We start from the raw sequence: 26,009 nt of genomic DNA, 5'->3' as shown, positions 1-26,009 counted from the left end.
AGTCGCTTGGACTGCAAGGAGATCCAACCAGTACACCCTAAAGGATTCAGTCCTGGGTATTCATTGGAAGGACTGATGCTGAAGCTGAAACTCCAATACTTTGGCCACCTCATGCGAAGAGTTGTCTCATTTGAAAAGACTCTGATGCTGGGAGGGATTGGGGGCAGGAGAAAAAGGGGACGACAGAGGATGAAATGGCTGGATGGCATCACCGACTCGATGGACGTAAGTTTGGGTAAACTTCGGGAGTTGGTGATGGACAGGGCGGCCTGACGTGCTGCGATTCATGGGGTCGCAAAGAGTCGGACACGACTGAGCGACTGAACTGAACTGAACTGAATGTCCAGCTTTGGTTATCCACGGCCTGGGCCTTGCCAAGGACCCCGGGCAGAGGGGAATATCTCCCTCCTCTGCGCCAAATCCTAACCTACAAGCTCTGCCTTGGTTGCGGCTCAACCTTGGACTACAACTCCCGGCAGAGCTTGCGGCATGGGGGCATGTCTTCACCGCCCGGAGAAGCGAGGGTGGCTCGAGCAGAGTGACGGAAGAGGGGGCGTGCCCGTCTCGGGGCCGGCACGGTACCGCAATTGGAGGAACCGAGAAGAGGGGGCGTACCCAGTGGTGTGTGAGCCAATGGCGTGTGGCCAGACGGGCGGGGCGTGGCAGGGCGGACCTGAAGGCTGCGTGTAGCTTACTGAGCCCGGGAACGCGAGTGCAGGGGGTGGGAGCGCGTTGTCCTGCGGCCCCCGCGGCTGGGCGCGGGTGATGGCGGCGCGATGGAGCAGCGAGAACGTGGTGGTGGAATTCCGCGATTCCCAGGTGAGCTGGGGGCCAGTGGGGCCTTCCGAGCATGCGCCCTTCCTGGTTCCCCTCCCCCACGCGGCCGGGTCTGTCTCGGGGGCGTCGGGGCGACCCCCAGCCCGGCTGGTTAGGTAGGCAAGAGGGTGGCCAGGAGCTGTCAGACCCGAGCGGGCGAGGGGAGCTTGGATTATCGATGGGGGTGGTTGGGGCTGCCATTGGCTAGGTTTCGGGGTTCCCCTCGTGGATAAAAGGAGTGGGGTCTGCCTGGGGACATCTAAGTGCAGAGATTGCGGGTTTGTGAGCGCTGAGCGGAGGCTTCCCAGGACCAGGGTGGTGAGCGAGGGGGTGTTTGCAGTCCCCGCCCCTGGTGATTTTGGGCTTGTCACAGAACTTCTCTGAGCCTCAGATGCATGGATTTCCCAGCCTCACGGGACTTTGGAGTGGATTCGATTAAAAACAACAACAACAAAACTGCATGCAAAGTGCCTGTTTCAGCGTCTAAGCTTCTAAGTGTTCACTGATTCTAGAATAGTGGAAAATATCGTACAGCGAATAGGAGTATGCACTGCATGTATTAACCTGGGTTCGAATCCCGCCTCAGCTCTTAGCCTGTCCTCACTCACTGCTCATGTTTTCTTACCTGTAAGAGGTACGAATCGTGCCTACCTTGTAGGGCTGGTTTGAGAATTTTATGAGGTCATACATTTAGAATGTGTGGCACAGTACTGGACACATGGTGAACCTAAAGGAAAGCTCCTACTTACTAGAAATTTTTACCAGCTTTCTGTTTCATTCCTTCCATATGTTGGGCCTTGTGCTAAGTGATTTATTTACATTTTGTTTTAATAATGCATGAAAAATCATGCAAGGTAAGTAGATATTACTCCTTTTTTTTTTTTTCCCATTGGGGAAGCTGTTCCCCATTTGGCTGATTCCAAGTGACTTGGCCACGGCCTCTCATTAAGTGGGATTATGAGCACAGGGCCTTTTTGGGCTCATTACACCACCCTGCTTCATACTGTATGAGTCTATCATACAGTCATTCCACGAGAAATATCATGCCCCCCCGCCCCAGCACCTAGGACACTGTCTTGGTGTTTCTCTTCATTCATCGCACACATATTTATTGAATACCTTCTCTGTGCCTGGCTTTCATGCACTCACTTGTTCAATAAAGGTTTACTAAACTTCTGCCAGGTGCATGCTGTGCCAGGCACTGTCTTGGTGCCGAGGTGATCTTTACTGAAGGGGAATCTGGATTTATGATAAGGGGATGATGTGGTTCCTTCTTTCTAAAACCCACTCCTTCTTTTGCCATGAAGATGAAGGAGTGGAGAACCTCCCACCAGTTTGCTCTGTGGTGCCCTTGATACACAGCAACCGTGGGGAATTTGAGCAACCAATTTGGATTAAAGGATCCTAAAAGCACTTTGCACTGTCAGCATGATGTCTCTGGAAGGAAGGAAGGTGCCAGACTCCCAGGGAAAAAGAACCGTATTCCTGTTACCCTTCTTGTTAATTGCTTTCGCTGGGGACTAAGAACAGAGTCATGTGTCCTACCTCTGAGCCTGCTAATTTGGAAGCTACTAATCTCCAAACCCTTTAATTTTCACAGAAACCCAGGTAGTCTCACCCCTACTTCTCTGCAGAGATGTAATTGGAAAGACCTGCAGAGAGGGTGCTGACACGGATATTAAGATGCTATGAAGTTGTATCGAATAATTAAACCTAAACAGCAGTTGTCATAGAGAACAAAGTAAATTGAGTCATCTAACTGCTTTGTGGTAGTTTCTGTTTTTCTATTTGATTTTTCTGTTCATTTGGAAGGGTGTGTCTTAGTGTGAGTTAGCATGGTTTTGTGATTGATTTTGGTGGTCTTTGGGAGGGATAGGGACCTACTGGGACCCATTTTATTAACTATTTCATTAATGTAGAAAAGAAAAAGTTAAAACTCTTCATATAGCTTTTCTGAAGAGCAGAACAATAAACTTTTCCAAACATCCCACCACTTTAAAAAATGATTAAAAAGATCTAAAGCTCTTAAGGACTTTGCTGGTGGTCCACTGGTTAAGAATCTGCCTTATAATTCAGGGGACATGGGTTCAATCCCTGGTCTGGGAACCGGGACCCCACATGTCATGGGGTAACTAAAGCTGCATGCCACAACCCAAAGCCATTGGAGAGTGGGCATGCGGCAACTGAGACTGGATGCAGCCAAAGAAATAATTAATTTAAAAAATGGAAAGCTTTTAGATTTTTTCAGAGAAAAACCCTAGTCTGAAAGGTGAAACTCTTTTTACATTTTATATGTGTTGTTTACTTTATAAAACAGATGTTACTTTCACCGATTACTAGTGAGGAACCTGTGCTGCTTGGCATCCACTCTGAAGTGGTAGCTAGAATCAATGAGATCAATGAGTATGAACACTAAGAAAACTTGGTGATAGTTTTCTAGAGCAACACTATCCTCTAGAACTTTCTGAGATGATGGACGTATGGCTTTTCAACAATTTAAATGGGTCTAGAAGGCAGTGGCATCCCACTCCAGTACGCTTGCTTGGAAAATCCCATGGACGGAGAAGCCTGGTAGGCTGCAGGCCATGGGGTCACTAAGAGTCGGACCCGACTGAGCGACTTCACTTTCACTTTTCACTTTCATGCACTGGAGAAGGAAATGGCAACCCACTCCAGTGTTCTTGCCTGGAGAATCCCAGGGACCGGGGAGCCTGGTGGGCTGCTGTCTATGGGGTTGCACAGAGTTGGACACAACTGAAGCGACTTAGCAGCAGCAGTGTGACAGAGATATCATATTTTAAAATTTAATTAGATTTTAATTAATTGCCATTAAATAGCCACTTGTGGCTAGTGGCTCTGGTATGGGAAGGTACAGTTCAGGGAACTAAGAAGATGGAGATTAGTTTCTACTCAAAGAGGGGGAGGTGGTAGACTGTGCAGGTAAGGATCTCTTAATTCAACAGTTAAGTACAAAAATACCAAAGAGCATGACTTTTGTGATGAAGATAAGGGCAGACTCATAGCAGCTGTCTCCTTAATGTCTCTGCTTGGGCATTTGCAAAATGCTCAAACTTTCCCTGCACCCCAGCTTCTTGCCCCCTTCCAGTCCACCCTCCACACAAAGTGATTTAAAAGAAGTACGGGTTTATTAAGGTACACTTAATGTTCAATAAAAATTCACCCTTTTGAACTTTCCTGGTGGTGCAGTGGATAAGAATCTGCCTGCCCAGGGGATGTGATTCAATCGCTGGTCCCTGAAGATTCCATGTGCCTTGGAGCAACTAAGCCTGTGCACCACAACCATTGAAGCCAGCGTGCCCTAGGGCCAGAGAAGCCGCTGCAATGAGAAGCCCTAGCACCACAAATAGAGAAAGCCCGTGCAAAACAACGAAGGCCCAGCAGCATCTTAAAAAAAAAAAAAAATTTAGCTGTCTATGGTGTTTTGTTATAGCAGCTTGAATGGACTGATAATCAGAACAAAACAAGCAAAAAATCCCCACCCACATCATGCTTTCATCTCTACATCTGATTTTCACTTATCTAGTGCATATGAAATGGCCCATTATTTGGGGGTTTAATTTATATTTCCCTGATTACAGTGAAGATGAGTATCTTTTCACATTTTTTTTCCTGTCAAATGCTTGTTTATGTCTTATACCCCTTTTTAAAAATTGAGTTGTCTCTTTCTCATAGATTGTAAAAATTTTTCTGAATTCTAATCCTGTATTTAGTTACGTAAGTTGCAAATATGTTCTTCCCGGTTGTGGCTTGCCTTTTCATTATTCTAATGGTATTTTTAGATGGACAGAAGTTTAAGCTTAGTGCAATTGAATTTATGGATTGTACCTTTTCATTCTTCTTAAGAAAAATCCATATCCTAGGTTCATACAGATTTTCTTCATAATTTTTCATTTTTTTCTTTTCTTGCTACTTTGAAATTGAGGAGGCATCTCAGGATAAAGCATGCTCTCTGGTGCCCCTGGTGGTGGATGACTTATTAGTCTCAGCATTATTAAAACTGTTCTAGACAGTTGAAGACTTGAGGACTGGTTTTTGCTCTTAAAAAAACAAAAAAGAATTCAGCAAATTCATTAGCTAAGGAGAAAATTACGAATAATTTATAGTCAATACACTGATGTCGAGCAATCCAGCTTTGATCCCTGCTTTTCTAGATTCTAGGGAACTTCCCTCGTGGCTCAGATGGTCAAGCATCTGCCTACAATGCGGGAGACTTGGGTTCAATCCCTGGGTCGGGAAGATCCCCTGGAGAAGGAAATGGCAACCCACTCCAGTATTCTTGCCTGGAAAATCCCATGGACGGAGGAACTTGGTAGACTATAGTCTCAGTCTGTGGGATAACAAAGATTCGGACACGACTGAGCGACTTCACTTTCACTTTCTAGATTTACTTTTTGAGAACTACAGGGATGGAGGGAAATGGTAGGCCTAGTTTTGGTGGAAGTGACTATTATGATGTGAATGCTGCAGGTTGTTTTCTAGAAAACTTGATACAAAAATGCAGTGGATAAGAGTCTGCCTGCCAGTGCAGGGGACATGGGTTCGATCCGTGGTCTGGGAAGATTCCACATGATGTGGAGCAGCTAAGCCTGTGTGCAACAAGTATTGAGCCTGTGCTCCAGAGCCTGCAAGTCACAACTGCTGAGCCTGTGTGCGGTGACTACTGAAGCCCGCCCTAGAGCCTGTGCTCTGCAGCAAGAGAAGCTACCACGATGAGAAGACTGAGCACCACAGCTGAGAGGAGTCCCCGCTCACTGCAACTGGAGAAAGCCCGCATGCAGCAGTGAAGACCTAGCCCAGCCAAAAATAAATAAATAGTTTTAAAATGCTGTGAGGGAAGAGGGAAGAGCATAGAGCAGAGAGGGTTTGGAGCTGGAGGTTTGGCATTAGGATCCAGGTTAGGCCACTTATTTGTCGTGTGATCTTAGGCAACTTATTTCCTTTCTAGACTTCAATTTCTTCATTCACTAAACTGCAGTAACAGTACCTACCTGTGTCCAGAATTCCCCAGACCAGTCTCAAGTTCCACTGGGAGGATTCACACTTGTATTTGCAGTTATGATTTATTGGAGCAAAAGACACAAAGCAACATCTCGGAAGAAGAGTGAAGCCTGGAAGAAACCGGGCATAAGCTTTTGAGTCATCTTCCCATGGGGTCGCTCAGGACATGCTTAACTCCTCCAGCATTGAATTTTGACACCCATGTAATGATGTCTACCAGGGAAGCTCCCTTGGGACACAGTGGCCAAGGTTTTTCTTTGGCGCTGGTCATGTAGGAACCTTCTGGCTAGCACAGACCAAAATTCTGCATTCCCTGAGGCTCAACAGTGGCTCTGCATAAACCATGTTGTTTGTACGTACAGTTAGACACAGCAAGCTCTTCTTATCAATTAGGGAATATGGGACCCTCCCACCCCCACCCCAACCCCGCTGCCTCAGGTCCGAGCCACCAGTCAGGAGTCAGCCTTGTAAGCCAGCCTTTGTAAGGTTAGCAGTCTCATGCCTGCTGGGAACTCTTTTCTCCAACTACCAAGTTCCACGTGGATTAAATGAGATAATTATGCAGAGCCCTTAGCAGGGATCAGTGTCCATTAAATGCTTGATGCATGTTCATTACAATGTTGATGTTAGAAAAGTTGCCTGAGGAAGCAGCAATCTTGGCCTGACTCATGGAACTAAGAGGACCTTTGGGAGTCATCTCATCTCTCCTCTTATTTTATAAATGAGGAGCCTGAGACTCAGAAAGTTTAGGTGACTTTCCTTGTGAAACCAGTTTGTACCATTTGAGTTTGTGGGGAAGTGAGGATGTTCTCATTTTAAAGGGAGAGACTTCACTTCAACAACCTAAGTGTCCAACAACAGATGGAGGGGTAGAGAATTTGTGGTACATCTATACAATGGAATATTACTCAGCCATGAAAAGGAATGCAGTTGGGTCATGTGTAGAGACTTGGATGGACCTAGAGTCTCATACAGAGTGAAGTAAGGCAGAGAAAAACAAACACTGTACATTAATGCATATATGTGGAGTCTTGAAAAGTGGTACAGATACATCTGTGTTGAGGGCAGGAATAGAGACACAGATGTCGAGTGGACATGGGGACACAGGGGAAGGGGAGGGTGGGATGAATTGGGAGATTGGAAATTAACTTATGTACACTAATGGGTAAAATAGATAGCTAGTGGGACCTGCTGTAATGCACAAGGAGCTCAGCTTAGTGCTTTATGATGACTTAGATGGGTGGGATGGGGGTGGTGGTGGGAGGAAGTCCAAGATGGAGAAGATATATATGTATGCTGTTGCTGCTGCTAAGTTGCTTCAGTTGTGTCCAACTCTGTGCGACCCCATGGACAGCAGCCCACCAGGCTCCTCTGTCCAAGGAATTCTTCAGGCAAGAATACTGGAATAGGTTGCCATTTTCTTCCCCCATATATATGTGTGCATATAGCCGGGGCTTCCTAGGTGTCTCATTGGGTAAAGAATCCGCCTGCAGTGCAGGAGATTCGAGTTCCATCGGTGGGTTGAGAAGATCCCCTGCAGGAGGGCATGGCAGCCCACTCCAGTATTCTTGCCTGGAGAATTCCATGGACAGAGGAGCCTGGCGGGCTACCGTCCATAAGGTTGCAAAGAGTCGGACAGGACTGAAGCGACCTAGCCCACACGCACATACGTAATAGCTGATTCACTTTGTTGTGCAGTGGCGGCTCACACAGCACAACATTGTGAAGCAATTATACTCCAGTTCCTCTGGGAGTTGGTGATGGACAGGGAGGCCTGGCGTGCTGCAATTCATGGGGTCGCAAAGAGTCGGACACGACTGAGCGACTGAACTGAAGAAATAATAAATAAAGAGGGAGAGCCTTTCCCAAGAAAGGCTCATTGTGCTCAGGGTGTAAGCAAACCTCTGATGGATAACCTCTCATGAGCCTTAGGCAAGGGTGGTTTGAAAGCAGGCTTGGCAACAGTGTCGGCTCTAATTTAAAGCGATTGGATCTTGTCATGTTAAATGCTCTGATCCTTTTCTATCAGTGGGTTTCAGTTTGTGGAATTATTCTTTGGAGTCTCGTAACGCATACATTACAGTCTGTGCTCAGGCACATGACATCCTGATCTTAGGGGAACTGATCTAGCTCTGATTTGCATTGACTGAATGTTTCCACTTTGCATCATTTAGAAGGATGGTAGGCAAAACATTTCTGTTTTTTGGACAGCTCTTTCTAATTCAGCTGGGGTCTAAAGAGGAAGAGCTGTTTTCTTTCCTAGTCCCTTCAAAGAAACCAACACTAGCTTTTGTTCTGCAGGTAGCAGAGGCCCCTAGGGAGGCTTTCCTTTGCATCCAATCAAGGCAGAAAGATAATCCTATGAATCTGTGCTACAGATTCTTCCCAGAGATCAACTTTCTAACACAACCTTGTGTTTGTACCCAGATTTAACTGTAAACCCAAAGTGGATGTGTACTGCAATTCATCTCCAAATTCAGTGTCATTTGACTGTTATAAAGTCTTATACCTGTTATTTTTTAAAAGATGAAAGTGTTTTACCATAATATTTTTTGGGTAACAGTTTTATTGAAATATTTTTCACACATCATACGATTTACTTGTTTAAAATATATACAATTCAGTGGGTTCTAGTATATTCACAAAGTGTGTAACTCTGACCACAGTAATTAAAAAAAAATTTTTTTGACCACAGTAATTTTTAGAACATCTTTGTCACCCCAAGAAGAAACCCTGTACCCTTTAGCCATCAGCCCCCTAGTACCCTGATACCCCAGCTCTAGGCAGCAGCGACTAATCTAATTTCTGTTTATATAGATTTGCCTATTCTGAGGATTTCATACAAATGGAATTATACAATATATGGCCTTTGTGACATACCATTGTATAGATGTACCAGATTTTATTTATCCATTCATCAATTGTTGGACATTGGGGTTGTTTCCACTTTTTGGGTATTATGAATAATGCTGCCATGAACACTTCTGTACATGTTTTTGTATAGCATAAGCTTTTATAAGCCCTGTATTGTCTATAGTAGCTAGCATTTATGGAGTGTATACCATGGACCAGGCATTGTGCTAGCAAATTGATTTTTACCTTCAAGAAATTGCAGTGTAGTGGTAGAGACCTATCAGTAAGTAAATACTTTATTGTAAAGTATGATAAGTGCTGTATAGGGACTTCCCGGCAGTCCAGTGGTTAGGACTCCGTGCTTCCACTGCAGGGGGCGCGGGTTTGATCCCTGGTCGGGGAGCTAAGATCCCACATGACACGTGACACAGCCCAAAGCAAAAACAAAGAGTAAATGCTGTATAAAGGTGAGCCTTGGGTATGGTGAGAGCATAGGCAGGGCACTGAATGTGTGCAAGCGGAGAGGGTTTGGAATAAATTAGAAGAGCCAGAACAGCAAGGAATGAGCCAGGTGAAGACTGGAGAGAGGGGTCTTCAAGGCAGAGGAAGCAGCTGCTGTGAAGCCAAAGAGGAGAGATTGCTTGCCTGAGTTTGAGGACCTGGAATTCTGAAGAATTCGCTTTGTTCTCCTGTCAGCAGCAGCAGCTCATACACAGGAATTCCCTGGAACAGATGGCTGGAGTGTTGGGATGGGGTTGGGAGGGAGAGGCGTGAGATGGGCCGAAGGAGGAGCAGAAGAGCGGTCTGAAGTGACCTTTAATGTCATGCCCAGGCTGTGAGCGGAGTGGAAAGAGAAGAGGCTTGGAAGGGGACCTTGAAAAGATAGGAGGGCTTTTTATTGTAAAATACTGCACATAAATAATGTAAGAATGTAGACTCATTTAGAGGAATAAAAATCTCATAAAAATGTCTACCATCTAAACATTTTCATATACTTTTTTTCAGTGTTATTCAGGCTGAGTAGCCGATTTAAATTTTAGTTCATAGTAGGGAATGAATATCACTTTCCCTCTGTAAGTAAAGTGCAAGCCTTTACTCGCACGGCTTACTTTACAGCAAGCCCTGTTCACAGGCTGGTGGGAGTTCTCGCTCCTTGTTGTGGGGCCCCCTTCCTCTTTTGCAGTGGCATTGTGCAAGAGCCCCACGGCTCCTCACCCTCTGACATCCGGACTTAGGATCTCTTAGCCATTCCCCATCGAGAAAACTGAGGGTGCTGAGGCCTTGCGGGGGACTCCTGTCCTGGATAAATACCATCTTTTACTCTCATCAGTTTATTTCACATCCTGTCTTAAAGCACTTCTCTGTCTCCATTTCCCCCCTTTGGAGCAGCCTAGCATAACCCTCCTTCATGTGCTCCTGCAAATATAACGTTGGCCTCTTTTTTGTGGGGGTGGGTAGGGGTAGGGAAGTGTAAGTTAGGTGTGGGTTTTTTTGTGTTTTACTTCTTAAAAAATAACTTACTCTGACGAGGAGATATGGTGAGTTATGATATTCTAATTGTAGGCTGGGCGCCTGCATTTTTCTGTGCCACCCCTTAATGCTTCTAGAATATTCCATCGTGTAGATACCTGTAATTTACTTATAGATAACATGAATCCAACAACTCTGGGTATAAAAGTTTTGCTGTATTTTGAATAAATTCTGGAGGTGGAATTACAGAGTCAGAGGACATGACTTTTTTTTTTGGTTTTATTGCCGAATCATCCTTTATTGTCTCTGTACCACAAACTTAGCAGCTTGAAGTGGCATCCATTTATTAGCTTACAGTACTGTAAGTCACAAAGAGTTGGACATGACTGAGCTCACATGTGTGTTCAAGCATGCACACACATACACACACACTCTGTAGGTCAGAAGTCCAGGCTGCTTTCTCTGTTTGGTGTCTCATAGGCTGAAAGCCAGCCATCACTTACTGTGTCCTCATCTGGGGGCTCCCCAGATGACTTAGGGAAGAATCTGCTAACAAGCTCATTCAGGTTGTTGGAAGAATTCAGTTCCTGGGGGTTATGGGACTGAGGTCCCTGTTTTTTGCCAATTGTTATTTAAGGGATCACTCTGGGCTTCTGCCATGTGGTCTGCGCATCTTCACAGCCGGCAGCAGAGTCTTCTCCATGTTAAATCCCTCACCCTCCAAATCTCTGACTTCCTCTGGCTCTGACCTCTGGACCTGCCTTTAAAGGGCTGATGTGGAGGTCTCTCTAGCTCTGTCCGCTCCTGCAATAACTGTTTCATCATCCCAGATGGAAACTATGTACTCACTAAACCGAATCACCTCACCCCCAGGCCCCTAGTCCCTGGCTACATCTGTTGTGCTCTCTAGACACCTCATATAAGTGGAATTTCGCAGTATTTACCCTTTTTTTCTGGCTTATTTCACTTGGCATAATGTTTTCAAGGCTCACTCACAATGCAACATGTATGCTGTGTATACCACACATTGTGTGTGTGCACCCTGCTCTGTCCATTCATCAGCTGATGGGCATTTGGGTTACTGGGGTTGTTTCAGGTCTCTTTTATCTTAGAGTGAACTGATGTGGGGCCTTAATACACCTCAAAGTGCTTTTACTAGATTAGTACCTAGACTAACGGGGAGAATGTGTGTGAATATCAAGGGCCCAGAATCTTGGAGCCACCCTAGGATTCTTGCTACCACACACCCTCGAGAAAGATGGTACTGCTCCTGGTTGCAGGTACCATCTTGCCCTCTTTCATGTCCTTAGTGTATAAATTGTCCAGAAGAGTTCTGGAAATGGCATTTCATTTCAGAGCCTGTCTTTGCAGCTGGGCATTTCTCTGCTCACGACTCCAGTGAAATGAAGAATGCGTAATAATCCCCTTCTCAGCCTCCATGAAAACACTCTGACATCTTGTCCCTAATATTACAAGTTTCTTGGGGGCATATGAGTGAGAAACCCATTAAGAAGACCAATGAAAGTGAGGAAGAGAATTTCTGTTTACCATTTGTGATTTGTGAGTGTAGCAGGATGTTCAAAATGCATTCTCTCTGGACTATCTCTTGGAAAGAGCTTAGAGCACTTAATAAGCAAACAACAGCACAGACTGTTTCACATAATGCCCTGGGAATGCAACACGACTTGGATTTGTCCAAATAAGAGAATTTAGGGCTGTAACTGCCATGATTAAAATTATTCTCATGTTCCAGCCTGCATGCAAATCTCCTTGATTCAGTGTGGTCTTTTGGAAATTGGACATCGGCTCCTGAAAAGCTGGTGCTCCCTAGAAGTTGGGAGACCTGGGAAATGGAAACCAGTAAAATGCTGGAAATCTCAGATTAAATAGGAACTAAGCATCACAAGAATATGACTGTAGAGTCAGTAGAAGTGGTTTGAAAATATTCAATTGCCATTTAGCTTGGAGGAGAAGTCCACACCCTTTGGAAAGGTATGGAGTGTGTGTGTGTGTGTGTGTGTTTGGAAGGAGCTCTTAGTAGCTCAGTTTGCTGTGAACTAGTTGGATTCTCAGACAATTCCAGGGCTTGTTTCCTCCATTTAGACTCTACCCGCTTGGTGGTGTGTACCCCTGGTGGAATAGATCTCAGCTGCCCTGTTGTGGAAGATGAACATGAGAATCGGATGAGAACTAGAAGGGGGTTAAAGAGTCCACTGTAGGGAACTGCCTGGGCCATGGGAAGAGGAAGACCCGCAGGTGCCTACCTGCCTGTCCTCCCCGACCTGAGCTGGTCTCGCTGGCAGGACTGAACGCCTCTTCTCTCTCCCAGGCGACCGCCATGTCCGTGGACTGCGTGGGGCAGCATGCAGTGCTTTCCGGGTAAGTGAGCTGGCGGAGTTCGTCTGCCGCGGTTTCCGGGAGTAAGTTGCAGATCCAGAGGCTTCTGGGAAATTGGAGAGCGCCTCTTTAATGTAAGGGTTACAGTCACTGGATTTATTTTTTATTTTTTTTAAATTTTATTTTATTTTTAAATTTTACATAATTGTATTAGTTTTGCGAAATATCAAAATGAATCCACCACAGGTATTCCACTCTCCTAGTGACCTCAGAGGTCCTCACGGGGATTATTTGCATCTCTGCTCTAACAGGTGAACAATAAAATTGCTTTGAGATGTTAGTTCGTCACTGGCAGTGTGGTCTTGAAATCGCCATTTTCTGTTTAATGCGCGGACTCTTCGGAAGGATGCTGTCTGGTACAATCTAACAGGTAGTTGGTTCCTAGGTTTGGGAGGATCTGGGTTCCATTGATTATGAGCCCCCCGATGTGTATTCGGTTGGCCTCCTTGGACTTCAGTTTGCTCATAAAGGAATTGGATTTCATCATGAAGAAATTGAATTACGTAATCGCTGTAGTGTCTCTGGTTCAAAATTAAGATTCTGGCAAACGAAGTCCATCCCTGCGTTTGCTGATCACCCTAACACTGTACCGGTATGATAGCATTTAATGGTCAGGGTCCCCCTTTCCCTTTGATGTTGTTCTAGATCGCTACCTCTCAAATTCAGCTGTATTTTCATTAACTTTGTGGTTTGTGGACCCATTTATAAAATGAAGTTGTTTTCTATTCATTAATTTTGAAGTCATGTTTTAATTTACTTTTAAATAAGACCATTGCAAACATTAAGTAATTCAAAAGGACGCGTAATGGAAAGGAAGTTTCCCTTTTCCCTCTGACCCCCTCTCTCCAGATACCACTTTCTTGTACCACAGTGGATGCATAGATGAAGAAAATTTGCTAAGTCTCTTTCTCCCCTCCCTCAATCACTTTTTTAAAAAAGAGCTTTATTGAGCTATAATTCACATACCCATACAGTTCACCCATTTCAATGTACAGTTCAGTGGTTTTGGTGTATATTATTAATTTCTGAATCAGTTATTTTAAATTTTTTATTTTTTGGCTGTGCCATGCAGCATGTGGGATCTTAGTTACCTGACCAGGGATTGAACCTGCACCCCCAGCTTTGGAAGCACAGAGTCTTAACCACAGGACCACAAGAGAAATTGCTCCTGATCAGTTTTTAAACATCTCTCTTTTTTTTTTTTAATGACAGAAATGCCTAGACATGTTTAAAAGGTCAAGTAGCATTATAAAGCTTATATTGTCAGCAGAATTCCACCTCACCCTTTCCCCACCCCAATCTCTCTCCTCAGAGGCAACCACTTGAGACTTTTTTTTTATTTGAAAAATAATTTATTTGACACTGTATTGATAATATACGAATGTCTCTGTTTCAACCTAATTTTTAAAATAGCCAAAGATTCAAATAGACATTTCATGAAAGAAAAAGTATCAGTGGCCAACAAGCACATGAAAGACGATGAATCTCTCTAGTCACTGGGAATAACGAGACACCACTGTACATCCACTGGGATGTCTGAGATTTGAAAGTCTGAAAATTGTAAATGCTGGCAAGCTCATTGATGAAGGTGGAGTGTTAATGTCCCCTGCTATTATTGTATTACTGTTTATCTCTCTTTTTATGTCTGTTAATATTTCCTTTATGTATCTAGGTGCTCCTGTATTCAGTGCATATATATTTAACAATTGTTACACCTTCTTGTTGGGTTGGTCCCTTTACTACTGTATAATGTCCTTCTCTGTCCACTTGAGACTCTTTTTATTGTTATTTTTGGATTGCCTCCAGTTTTCCAAGTGGTATAGTACATATTGGAGAAGGAGATGGCAACCCACTCCAGTATTCTTGCCTGGAGAACTCCATGGACGGAGGAGCCTGGCGAGTTACAGTCCATGGGATCGAAAAGAGTTGGACATAACTAAGTGACTAATACACACATACTACATATACTGCTGTATCTTGATTTATCCATCATAAATATTCAAAGTGACTTCTTACAATAGAAGATGAGTATTGAGCATTTTTATTTGGTCTGTGAGTCCCTTATATAAACACCTGCCTTTCTCCCTCCTGCCAATATAGTCATATAACCCATTCAGGGTTCTTTTTCTCAGTGTTATTGGCAAGAGGTCCTATGCTATTTTGATTCTGAACTCTGTATGAGACCTATTTTTTATCTTTGGAGAAATCCTATCTTTATCCCTAGTGTTACCTTTACCTCTTAGGTGTGTGAAATTTTCACCATGACTGATTTGGTATGTCTTTTTTCATTCATTTTGCTGGGCACTTAGAGGGACCCACCTCCCCTTTCTGACATTATTACCTGCTTTATCCAAACAAAAAGAAAAACAACTTGGCATTATGTAGCCATATTAACTGGAGAAGGGAATGGAAACCCACTCCAGTGTTCTTACCTGGAAAATCCCGTGGACAGAGGAGCCTTGCGGGTTACAGTTCAAAGGGTAGCAAGGAGTCAGACATGACTGACAACGGAGCACAGCACAGCAGCCATATTAACAGCCCACAAGATACTTTCAGGTGCCCTGGAATAACTGTATCTTAACGTTAGACTTCTCAGTGTTGACTGCTTTGGATATTGTCATTTGTAGCATTCTAGGAGAAAACAGGATTATGTAATGGGACATCATGCAGGTGTTTCTGTTTTGGTGTGTTCTTAGACATGTATACATCCATACTGTTTTTCAACATGATCTTAAAGTTCACCATTTCATTTTCTTATATTGAGCTTTAAAATATGTGTAGTAAGGTATAGCCTTAAATTTACAAATATATGCACTCATGTGAGGAGAAGGCAATGGCACCCCACTCCAGTACTCTTGCTGGAAAATCCCATGGATGGAGGAGCCTGGTGGGCTGCAGTCCATGGGGTCGCTAAGAGTTGGGCATGACCGAGCGTCTTCACTTTCACTTTTCACTTTCATGCATTGGAGAAGGAAATGGCAGCCCACTCCAGTGTTCTTGCCTGGAGAATCCCAGGCTCCCCTGTGAGCCTGGTGGGCTGCCGTCTCTGGGGCTGCACAGAGTCGGACACGACTGAAGCGACTTAGCAGCAGCAGCAGCAGTGCTCACGTGATCACCAGAGTAAAATACAGAATAATTTTTATTAACAAGGAGAGCCCTTTCAGTCTGGATTGCTGTATCTTTTAGTTTGGAGAAAATTTCCTGCATTCTGTCTTTGATAATTTTCCTGCATTCTGTATTTGATAATTTTCCCCATTCTTTCTGTAGCTCCTCTTAGGGCTTGTTGGATATCCTGTATGCATTCTCTTCTGATCTTTTGGTCTTTTGATTTTGCATTTTGAGAGTTTATTTGTTTATTTTTTTTTGGCCACACCGTACAGCATGTGAGATCTTAGTTCCCCAACCAGGGATTCGAACCCCTGTCCCTTGCATGGGAAGTACAAAGTCTTACCCATTGGACAGCAAGCGAAGTCCTGCATTCTTGGAGTTTTCGTCAACTGTAACTTCCAACCCTTCCATCAGATTTAAAAGTTTCAGCTGTTCTTTTGGAGAAGGCAATGGCACCCCACTCCAGTACTCTTGCCTGGAAAATCCCATGGATGGAGGAGCCTGGTGGGCTGCAGTCCATGGGGTCGCTAAGAGTCAGACAGGACTGAGCGACTTCACTTTCACTTTTCACTTTCACACCCTGGAGAAGGAAATGGCAACCCACTCCAGTGTTCTTGCCTGGAGAATCCCAGGGACGGGGGAGCCTGGTGGGCTGCCGTCTATGGGGTCTCACAGAGTCGGACACGACTGAAGCGACTTAGCAGCAGCAGCTGTTCCTTTAGTTTCTCAGAGCTCCTGTTCTCCGTTCTTTGCCTTGTCTTCTGTTACGTCTCTGAGGCCGTTAAGTGTCGGCTTTCTTCTTTCCTCTGTGCTGCCTGCTTCCTTTTTTTTATCCTTTTGGTTGTTTTGGTCTCTGTCTTTCCAGTTTCCTCCATGACTGATGCTCACGGGCTCTGTGTTAATATTAAAAGAGTAAGTGCAGTCTCTGCTTACGTGTGTGATGGTGCAGTTCACGGTAGGGAAAGCAGTCGGAAGCCTGGCCCTTTTGTTGGAGTGTGCCGAGGTGTCTGGAAGTTCTCGGTTCACATACTGTTGAAGCCTAGCTTGAAGGGCTTTGAGCATTACCTTGCTAGCATGTGAGAAGAGCACAGTTGTGCGGTAGTTTGAGCATTCTTTGGCATTGCCCTTCTTTGGAATTGGAATGAAAACTGACCTTTTCCAGTCCTTTGGCCACTGCTGAGTTTTCTAAATTTGCTGGCATACTGAGTGCAGCACTTTAACAGCATCATCTTTAAGGATTTTAAATAGGTCAGCTGGACATCATCTTCAGGGCTTTGCTTTTGTTTTTTGTTTGTTTGCTTTTGTTCTTTCTTGGGCTGGTCATTTCCCCCTGAGGAGAGTCCTGCTGACACCATCCCTGTCTGGAGACTGAAAGCCCCGCGTGGTGAGTGCTGCACAGGGGCGGAGGCCCGAGGGTCCCACCCCCGCTTCCTGCCCTGTTCTGGGCGCAGCACCTCCTGCCCACCCCTCCGGCCCCAGCCCCGGCTCCTCTGAAGTAGCTTCGCTCCCCCTCCAGCCCCTGCCAGCCTGGATTCCGCAGTGTGAGTCACCGCGCCCTGCAGGCCCTTGGGTGCTGGCTGTGTTTCCTCCAGATCAGTTACCATTTTCCTGCCTGCTTTCCATCTTTTCCTCTCTCATTTTCTGTGTCTTTGTGGATTTCTCTCTTTTGTATCTCACCCTTATTCTAGTGATCTTCAGTGGGGAAATGAAGGCAACCAGTATGTTCAGTCAGGCCTGTTTATCCGGAGGTACCCACCTTTTGCTAGTCTGCATTTTCCCTGTGCTGTCTCTGGGTTCTCCTGTTGATACCCGCGTCATTTGTATAGTGTCGGGCCTTTGCCCTGTTTTCGTTCTAATGAGAAGATGCTGGCCTGCCTGCCGTACGATCAGGTGATTCCTTAGGAAGAGGTCAGAGGTTCTAGGCCTTTGTTCTGCACCAGCTTTCTCAGAAGCCCCACAGACTCTCTGAATTTGTGTCTTAACCTGTGCTTTCCTTCTCTCTTAACCTGTGCCTCCTAGGGCTTCTGCTAGAGTTCGATCTGCCACTTTTACGTTCCAATTCCTGTCTCTTCTGAGCAGGGACAGTTCAGCTTTGTCTTCATTGTCTAGCCCACCTGTCGTCGCTGATACCCTGGGCACTCAGAGCACTCCCCAGCAAAGAGCTGCTGATGGCTGCTGAGAGGTTGATCCACCCACCAAGGATTTTTTCCTTAGAAAGCAAATAGGTGAACAAAAGACCTCCCCATTTTCAGGTCCTTCTTTTTGATTGGCACTGAGAACATTATTGGCACTTACTATGATTATTGTTTTCATCATTATTATTTTTTGGTTGCTCTTCCCCCTTCCAATAGTGTTAATTTGGTTCCTGTCACCAGGTTGTTAACTTGCACGGGAATCTGAGGTTTTCTACAGAATGTTTGGCTAAGTGATAAGTGATGTGTTTGGTTTTACCCACACTTATTGAATGCAAAGCACTGCCTAACGACGAGGGAATACAGAGATATTCAAGACGTGGTCCATACCCCGAAACGTTCAGCTGCTTTGGGACAAGAGCCTTTACAAGAGCAGTTCTGCTATGGAGATAGGTGCAGTAGTTGAAATGCAGACTGTGTAGTGGGGGTCTGTGGAATCAGCTATGATCCTAGCTGGGGGGATAGGAAAGCCTGAGGAGCTGAATCTGGTGGAGGAGGTCAGGATTCTGGGGATACAGGAGGGAGGGCCATCTCTAGAGGCAGACCTTGCAGGGGTACAGCAGCCGCGAGTTACTCTGGTCACTTGTATGCCTTTCAGAGTCAATAAACATCATGTGCATCTGGGGATTTTTTTTTGAGTACTGTATGTCATTCCAAATGTGCTTTTCTATCTTCATGCAAATGCTGTTCTGTTGTTAAAATGTTGATGTTGTTTTCCTAGCCGCCGATTCCTATACATCGTCAATCTAGATGCCCCCTTCGAAGGTCACCGGAAGATCTCACGCCAGAGCAAGTGGGACATTGGAGCTGTGCAGTGGAATCCTCATGACAGTTTCGCGCACTATTTTGCAGCCTCGGTGAGCTCATGTAACGAGTACTGGAAAAGGCTTTTAAATGTGAGATCTGGGCTGGTAGGTCTGTGTTCTATGTAGAGAAGAGAATGCAGTCCTCCTTTTTCAAACGGGAAAGACGTGTGCATGCTTCTTAAAGGAAGATGGAAGCAAATTACAGATTTAAGTTATATATGAAAAGAATCCGGGGGCCCATCAGTATTTCTCAGGATTGAATCCAGATTTGGAAGGGGAAGCAGGTAGATACCTCCATGTCTGTTTATGATAAGAACCCGTTTTCATTTCCGGAGTATAACTAGCCAGGGACTCAAAAAGACCTTCTAAGGAGGGACCTGGTGAGCTGGTCTGGGAGGGTATTGTTGTTGCTTTCAGAGCGATCAGAAGATTCCAGGCATCTTTCCACTCAAAGGAAGGGATCCTTTTCTTGACTAGGATTTGTTAGATTTGTTTAACCCTCTGAAATTTTATGTACCTATTTATATGTGAATTCTTCCAGGCAAAAGATGCATACAAATTATTAGATTTTCCAAGGGATTCCAGACTCAAAAAAGACCTGGGCTTAGATCATTTCTAAGACCTTGGCCAGATTTTTTATCAGGATTTGTTCTCCTAGAACAATTAGAGATCTAAACCTCTGGCTCCTTTTGCACTGGGCAGGGAGGGCAGTATTTGAAGGAGTCCTCATCCTCCAGGGAATGTGACCGTTCGCTGTGCCGTCTGGGTCTGTTCTTATCAGGAATGACAGTCTGTGAGAGGAATGCATCTTACAAAAGAAAGAAGAGCAGTGTTGTCAGCTTTAGAAGGAACAAAAAGCGGCTCTTCCCTGTCGCTTCCAAAATAGAATCTGATTGTCTGCCTTTATCGAGGGACGCCGACTAGATTGGCACTGGTTCCTGGGACTATTGAAGGGTCAGACTGGATCTTTCTTCGTGGCAGGGTCTGTCCTGGGCTTTGCAGGAAACCAGTAGCACCCCTGACCCCTCCCCGACTAGATCTCAGTAGCAGCCCCCCACCCCCATCGCGACAACCACAAACGTCTCTGGACATTGTCAGATGTCCCCTGGGAAGCAAAACCTCCCCTGATTGGGAACCGCAGGTTTAGGCTGAGCCCTTAGTACTTGACCCAAGTGGACTAACACTGCTCGTGTTTAGGAGGGGCGAGACAGAGCCTTGTTGATTTTTTTCAGGCAGTCATTTAAAGTGAACAGTTCAGTGTTCTTTACTACATTCACTGCGTTAGGTAATCACCACCTCTATCTAATTCCCAAACATTTCCACTGCTCCACAGGAAACCCCGCTACGATTAAGCAGTTATTCCCTCCACCCACGGCCCCTGGTGACCTCTCTGTGTTCTGTCTCTGGATTTAGCTCTTCTGGACATTTTATATAAATGCAGTCAAACGATCCACGACCTTTTGTGTTTGGCCTCTTTGTCCATGTTGTAGCATGTATCAATACTCCTTTCCCTTTGTTATGGCTGAATACTATTCCTTCGTATGGATACATCACGTGTTGTCTGTTCATCCACCAGCGGACATTTGGTCTGGCTATAAGGAGGAGTGCTGATATGCACATGTGTGTGCGTGTACTTGTTTGAGTGCCCATTTTCTCTTCTTTGGGGTATATCCCTAGGGGTGGTGGGAGGGCCACTTGGTAAGTCTGTTTACTTTTTGTGGAACCATCCATCTGTTACAGTGGCTGGATCGTTTTGCAGTCCCATCAGCACTGCACAAGGATTCCAGTTTCTCAGGAGCCTCACCAAAATTTGTTATTTCCTGTTTTTGTTTTTGTAATTTAAAAATTCTAGTCCTCTTAGTAGGTGTCACACCAGTGGTACCTTACCGTGGTTTTAATTTGCATTTCCCTCATGACTAGTGACGTTGAACATGTTTTTGTGTGTTGGTTGGCCATTTTCATATCATGTTTTGGAGATTTGTCTGTTCAGTTCCTTTGCCTGTTTTTGCATTGGGTTATTTGTCTTCCTTTGCTATTTACTTGTAAGACTGTAGATAGACCCTATCAGTGATCGGATCTGCAGGTATTTCTCCAGTTCTGTAGACTGTCTTTTTAAATCCTTGATAATGTTGTTTGTGGCATTTCATTTTGATGAAAGTTCAATTTTACTCATTTTTTTTTTTTTTTTCTTTCCTTCATTGGTCTTGGCTGGAAGGCAGTTACAGGAGAAAGCGCTTTGGAGTTAGGAAATCTGCGGTCAGGTCCGAGTTTTAATGCTCACTGTTTTTTCTTGAGCACCCACCTAACTTTTGGAGTCTTAGTTGTCTCATCTGTGACGTGGGTAATGACATCTAGTGCGCATGTGATAAGGAAAAGCAGAGGGTAGGTTTCTTCAAGTTCCTGGTCCATAAACTGGCCCTAGTAGACCCTGGAAAGGCAGGGAATGTTACTATAAGATCAGGAAGGGCTTTCCTTTCACTCCTATTCTCACTGGAAGCATTCTGAATTCTAACCTTTTGACAAGAACCTTACCTATTTAGAACTGGAAACTGGCATTTCTGGGTAAAAACCTCAGAGCTCTGCACAAGTGTCTCTGAGCTAAAATGAAAACCAGTCTTCAGAAATGATGAGATTACTAACAGTACTAATAGTAGTTGGTGTATTAGTAATCTTTATCCACTGTCAGTGTGCTTCTTGAACTCATGGTATTTGGGGAGCATTTGCTGGCCTGTTGTTTTTTAAGTGAAATGTAGTTTGATGGACGGAGAAGGCAATGGCACCCCACTCCAGTACTCTTGCCTGGAAAATCCCATGGATGGAGGAGCCTGGAAGGCTGCAGTCCATGGGGTCGCTAAGAGTCGGACACGACTGAGCGACTTCACTTTCACTTTTCACTTTCACGCATTGGAGAAGGAAATGGCAACCCACTCCAGTGTTCTTGCCTGGAGAATCCCAGGGACGGGGGACCTGGTGGGCTGCCGTCTATGGGGTCGCACAGAGTCGGACTCGACTGAAGCGACTTAGCAGCAGCAGCAGTTTGATGGAAGCTTTTTCTTTTCTTCCTTTTTCTTATTGTAGTTGTGGTTCCTTCTGGCCCATTTGCCCTGTGTCTTTCTGCTTAACCTTAAAGAAGTTCACGTGTCAAGGACTCTTGTATAGTTTTGCCTTCTGGGACACCCTTTTGGTGGTGGTTCTTTCTTTCTTATGCAGACGTTTTTTCAGAGTGCGATAGGTGGCCTCTGGGTGTTTGACGGCAGGAAGGATGATCTCAGAACCCGGAGTGTGACAGCTTCTGGGGAGATGGGTGTGTGACCTTCAGAGCCGGGGGAGGGGGGAGCGGGTGGTAGTTCCTCTGACAGTGGAGGAGGGCTCTGTGACCCATAGCTCTCGTGCTCAGGAGCGTATCTGTAGCTTCAGTCCAGCTGTGATGTTTAAGATGGCGTTCACCTTGTTTCTTTCCAGAGCAACCAAAGGGTCGACCTTTATAAGTGGAAAGATGGCAGTGGGGAGGTTGGCACGACCTTACAAGGCCACACACGAGTCATCAGGTAGGCACTGCCCTCTGCTGCTCTGGGCCTCTGTCGTTTGGTCCCATCCTGGGGGAAATGAAGCCAAGACACCATCCCGCTCCGGGCTTGACCCTTTGGGTTTGCGTTGACCCTGGGTGTCTGCTGTGTCCTTAGCAGTCCTGAAGTAATGGCTTTCATGGCGAGGAACAGCTGGAATTTGGGAACCCGCATCCCTGTAGCTGTTAACCCCGATCCCGGGAGATACCTAGACAGGACAGCCTGCTCCAGAGTGAAGGGTTAGCACTCCTTTGCTGCAGGAGATGCAGCTATGCCTGAGGAACTCCCCGGGGCTCACGGTCAGCGGTGCCCAGGCGCAGAGACCTCTGGGCCCAGCCCTTAGCCCTGTGTCCAGCCACGTGGGCACCTCGTGGGGCTCCTGTCTCACAGTCCGTTACCCAGATATGCAGTTTCTTCTTCCTGAGGGCCTTCTGGCTGGCTTCTGGGATGTTCCTTGGGTCACTGTCTCTGGGTGGGGACATTTTGTTGCAGGAAGCAGCAGCAGGAAGTGGTGAAGGTGGTGTGGGAGGTGGTGGGGAAGGCTGGACCCCAGGCTGTGTTAACTCTGTATGTAGTAAGTGCCTTTCGAGGAGGACAGTGTTGGTAGGGAGCACCAGAGGCCTCTTGCCCTCCTCGGAAGCTGTGTGGCAACATGGCACTTTGCCACTGCTTTGAAGATGTTGGGTTTACTCAGGGTACCTGTGGTTAAGTCTGACTTAAAAGGCAGTAAGTCAAAAATTCTGTTTTTTTTCCCCCTTTGTTTTGTCTTACATGCACACACGTGTGTCTCTGTGCATTTGTGTGTGTGTGTGTTTTAAGTTGAAGTGCTCTGTTTCTTTTGGGGGAGTAGATGGTAACCAGGGAAGGACCTGAAAGTTCCCTTCGGAGCTCAGTTAAGTCTTCTTTCCCAAGGAACTTGGGAGATACCCAGCCTAAATACCCAGATACCCAGCCTAGACCATGTTGAGGGGCCCCTGCAGGGTGACTTTTTGAAGCCACCAGAAATGAAATCTGGTCGTGCTCTGAAACTTCACTCAATGCTTTCTCCTTCTTTCTTCCTTGTGTTTCCAGTGACTTGGACTGGGCAGTGTTTGAGCCTGATCTCCTGGTCACCAGCTCTGTGGACACCTACATCTACATTTGGGATATCAAGTAAGAACAGTGAAAGGGCATAACCGCCCAGCTGCTACGGGACCTTGGTTCCCCCTCGCTGCAGACCCTGAGACAGGCAGACCCTGCAGGAGCCTTATTTAGGAGGGGACAGCCCTGCCAGTGGGGGGTGGGGGCAGACAGGCTCAGGAAGGTGAGCGAGAGGGCTTGTCATCCTCCTGGGGACCGCGGTGAGCCAGTGGAGCCTAGTCCTGCGGGGGACACTGGGTGCAGGCGCCCCACTCCCTCCCCAGAGGTGACCCACTTGGGGCTGAGAAAGCGGGCTGCCGTCTGCTGTCGGTCCCTGGGTGAAGGCTGTCCACAGGGGCCTGGTTCCCTGGCAGTTCAGGCCCATCACAGAGGTTTGCAAAACGGGCTCCAGCAGCCCGGGAAAGTCCTGTTGGCAAAGAAACCCAGGTTCTGGCAACGGGAACGCAGGTGACAGTGGGGGCATTTCGCTGGGCACACACGTGGGTCTGCAGCGGGCAGTGCCCCCAGACAGCTGCCCAGCTCTTGGTGCCGCTCCACCGCCCCTGGAAAGGGGGCCGAGAGCCAGCGTGTAGGCCAGCTCCCCATGGAGCTAAGCGTGGAGGAGCGCCCAGCCTCGGAGTCTGCACATCCTGAGTTCTTAGTACACGGCTGTTCCCTGTTCTCTTTGAAGAGCAGGTTCCCTTCCCCGTAACCCCTAGCTAGGGGCTGCGTGGCCTGGGGGTTCCCAGGACAGGACACCCTCTCCCCACTGCTGTCCCAAATGACAGTGATTTTGTGACACTTTACACTGAAAGGTGAACTGTAGGCAGAGGACAGGCCAGGTGTTGAGGTTTGCTGGAGCAGACAGGCCAGCGGAGGGATTCTCAGGGGTAAAGGTGCGCACAGGCAACTGCACCAGTGTCCCATGCAGGTCCGCACCTCCGAGGTGATGGGTCTAAAGGCAGCGCCAGAGGAGGGAGAAGGAGCAGAAAATCCAGGGGAAGTGGGCCAAGAGCGGCTCTTAGCAAACAAGCAGTCCCCCGGGAGCTCTGGGGCAAGGATCCCTCATTTATATGAAACAGTCATTTCATAATTTAGAGATGGAAAGACACTGAACCAGTTTGCCTTCTCAACAAGCCAGGGCTGCAGCTTTGCCTCGTCTGGTTCTCCCAGCCCTAGGCAGCTGCCCACTGACCATTTGCAGTGAACCATTGACCATTTGAGTCTCCCACTGTATCCAGGAATAGTTTTTTTTTTTTTTTTAACTGTAGTAACAAAACCACAAGATGAAATTTGCTATCTTAATCGTTTTTAACTGTGCAGATCGGTTGTGTCAAGTATATTCACATTGTTCTGCAGTGAAGCTCCAGAACTTTTTCATCCTGCAAAACTGAAACTCTGTACCCATTAAACAACCCCCCGGTTCCTACTCCTTTCAGCCCCTGGCAGCTACCACTGTACTTGCTGTGAATTTGACTATTCCAGGTACTATGTGTAAGTGGAATCCATCCTTTTGTGACTGACTTATTTCACTTACTATAATGTCCTCAAGGTGCAGCCGTGTGGTAGCATGTAACAGGATTTTCTTCTTGATTTTTTCTTCATCCCTTCGGTGTAGTATGTGGGATCTTAGTTCCCTGACCAGGGATCGAACCCACGCCCCCTGCATTGGAAGGCAGAGTCTCAACCACTGGACCATTGGAGAAGCCCCCCTTTCCTTCCTTTTTAAGGCCTGGTGACAATCCATTGTCTGTATAGACCATAGTTGGTTTATGTGTTCAGCAGTGGACACTTGAGTGGCTTCCACCTCTGGGCTGTTGGGAACATCCAGAGTAGTTTTTCATGCCATCCTGGCTGTGCTGTTGGAAGGTTCTTGCACAATTGCATCTCTACAATTGTCCCCTTGTTCTTTAGGAGAAATGACCCAGGAAGGGGCCTTTTGGCTCACTGTATGTTCACTTTAGTCACTTAGGCCGCACTATTGAATACTATAATTTGTTCTCTGTGGAGACAGCTATATGACTTGAAGTTCAGATTCTGCCTCATTTGAAGAGGTTGAGAAAGTTCATCTCCCTGGAGGGAGACAGGATTTTCTTTACACCACTTATTAAGGTGCTCACATTCCCAGTGAAGCCCCAGCACCCCCTGAAAGGAAAGTGAAGAAAGGCAAGCAGAGGGAGAGAGGCCCCAGGCGGGTGGTGGCGGTGGACAGGCGTTTGACTTCTGACTCTCGCGTTTCAGAGACACGCGGAAGCCCACTGTCGCGCTGTCTGCTGTAGGTGAGTGACTGCCCACCCCCCGCCCCGGCGGCCTTCACTCCCCACCTCCCACCACCCCGCTTGCACCGGCCTGGCTCCCTCCCACCTGTGCCCTGCCTCTGTGCAAGCTGCGTGGACCTTGACCCTGCTGCTCTCAGAAGCTAGAGTCAGGACTGTAGAAGTAGTCAGGAACTTATGTCAGAGTTCAAGGGCAGGCGCCAAGTTGCTTTTCAGACTTTTTATTGTGGAAACTTTCAAAACTGTGAAACAAGAAGAGAATGAATTGCCTTGTGCTCGTCATCTAGCTTGAACGACTGTCAATGTATAGACAGTCTTCTGTCATCTTTCACCTCCACCCCATGCCCTTTGGGATTATTTTTGAAGCAAATCCCAGGTGTCATATCA

At 46.3% G+C, this 26,009-nt stretch overlaps 1 protein-coding gene across 3 annotated transcripts in view; it reads left to right on the top strand.

Moving 5' to 3' along the window:
* Positions 1-669: 669 nt before the first annotated feature.
* WDR59 (WD repeat domain 59) overlaps positions 670-26,009 on the top strand; it is an 80,781-nt gene continuing 55,441 nt past the window's right edge. For 2 of the 3 annotated variants that reach the window (XM_010850741.1, XM_010850740.1), the window contains exons 1-6: positions 670-819; positions 12,488-12,537; positions 18,577-18,712; positions 22,124-22,209; positions 23,299-23,379; positions 25,588-25,625. In XM_010850741.1, coding sequence (XP_010849043.1) covers positions 766-819; positions 12,488-12,537; positions 18,577-18,712; positions 22,124-22,209; positions 23,299-23,379; positions 25,588-25,625 — 445 coding nt within the window. In that variant the 5' untranslated portion in view covers positions 670-765. Of the gene's footprint in view, positions 820-12,481; positions 12,538-18,576; positions 18,713-22,123; positions 22,210-23,298; positions 23,380-25,587; positions 25,626-26,009 lie in introns of those variants that run through there. The other variant, XM_010850742.1, reaches the window with a different exon arrangement.

Source organism: Bison bison, unplaced genomic scaffold (genome assembly GCF_000754665.1).
Source record: "Bison bison bison isolate TAMUID 2011002044 unplaced genomic scaffold, Bison_UMD1.0 scf7180017864295, whole genome shotgun sequence".
NCBI lineage: Eukaryota > Metazoa > Chordata > Mammalia > Artiodactyla > Bovidae > Bison > Bison bison.
Note: the sequence above shows the minus strand (reverse complement) of the source record. Positions and strands in the feature narration are given on the sequence as shown.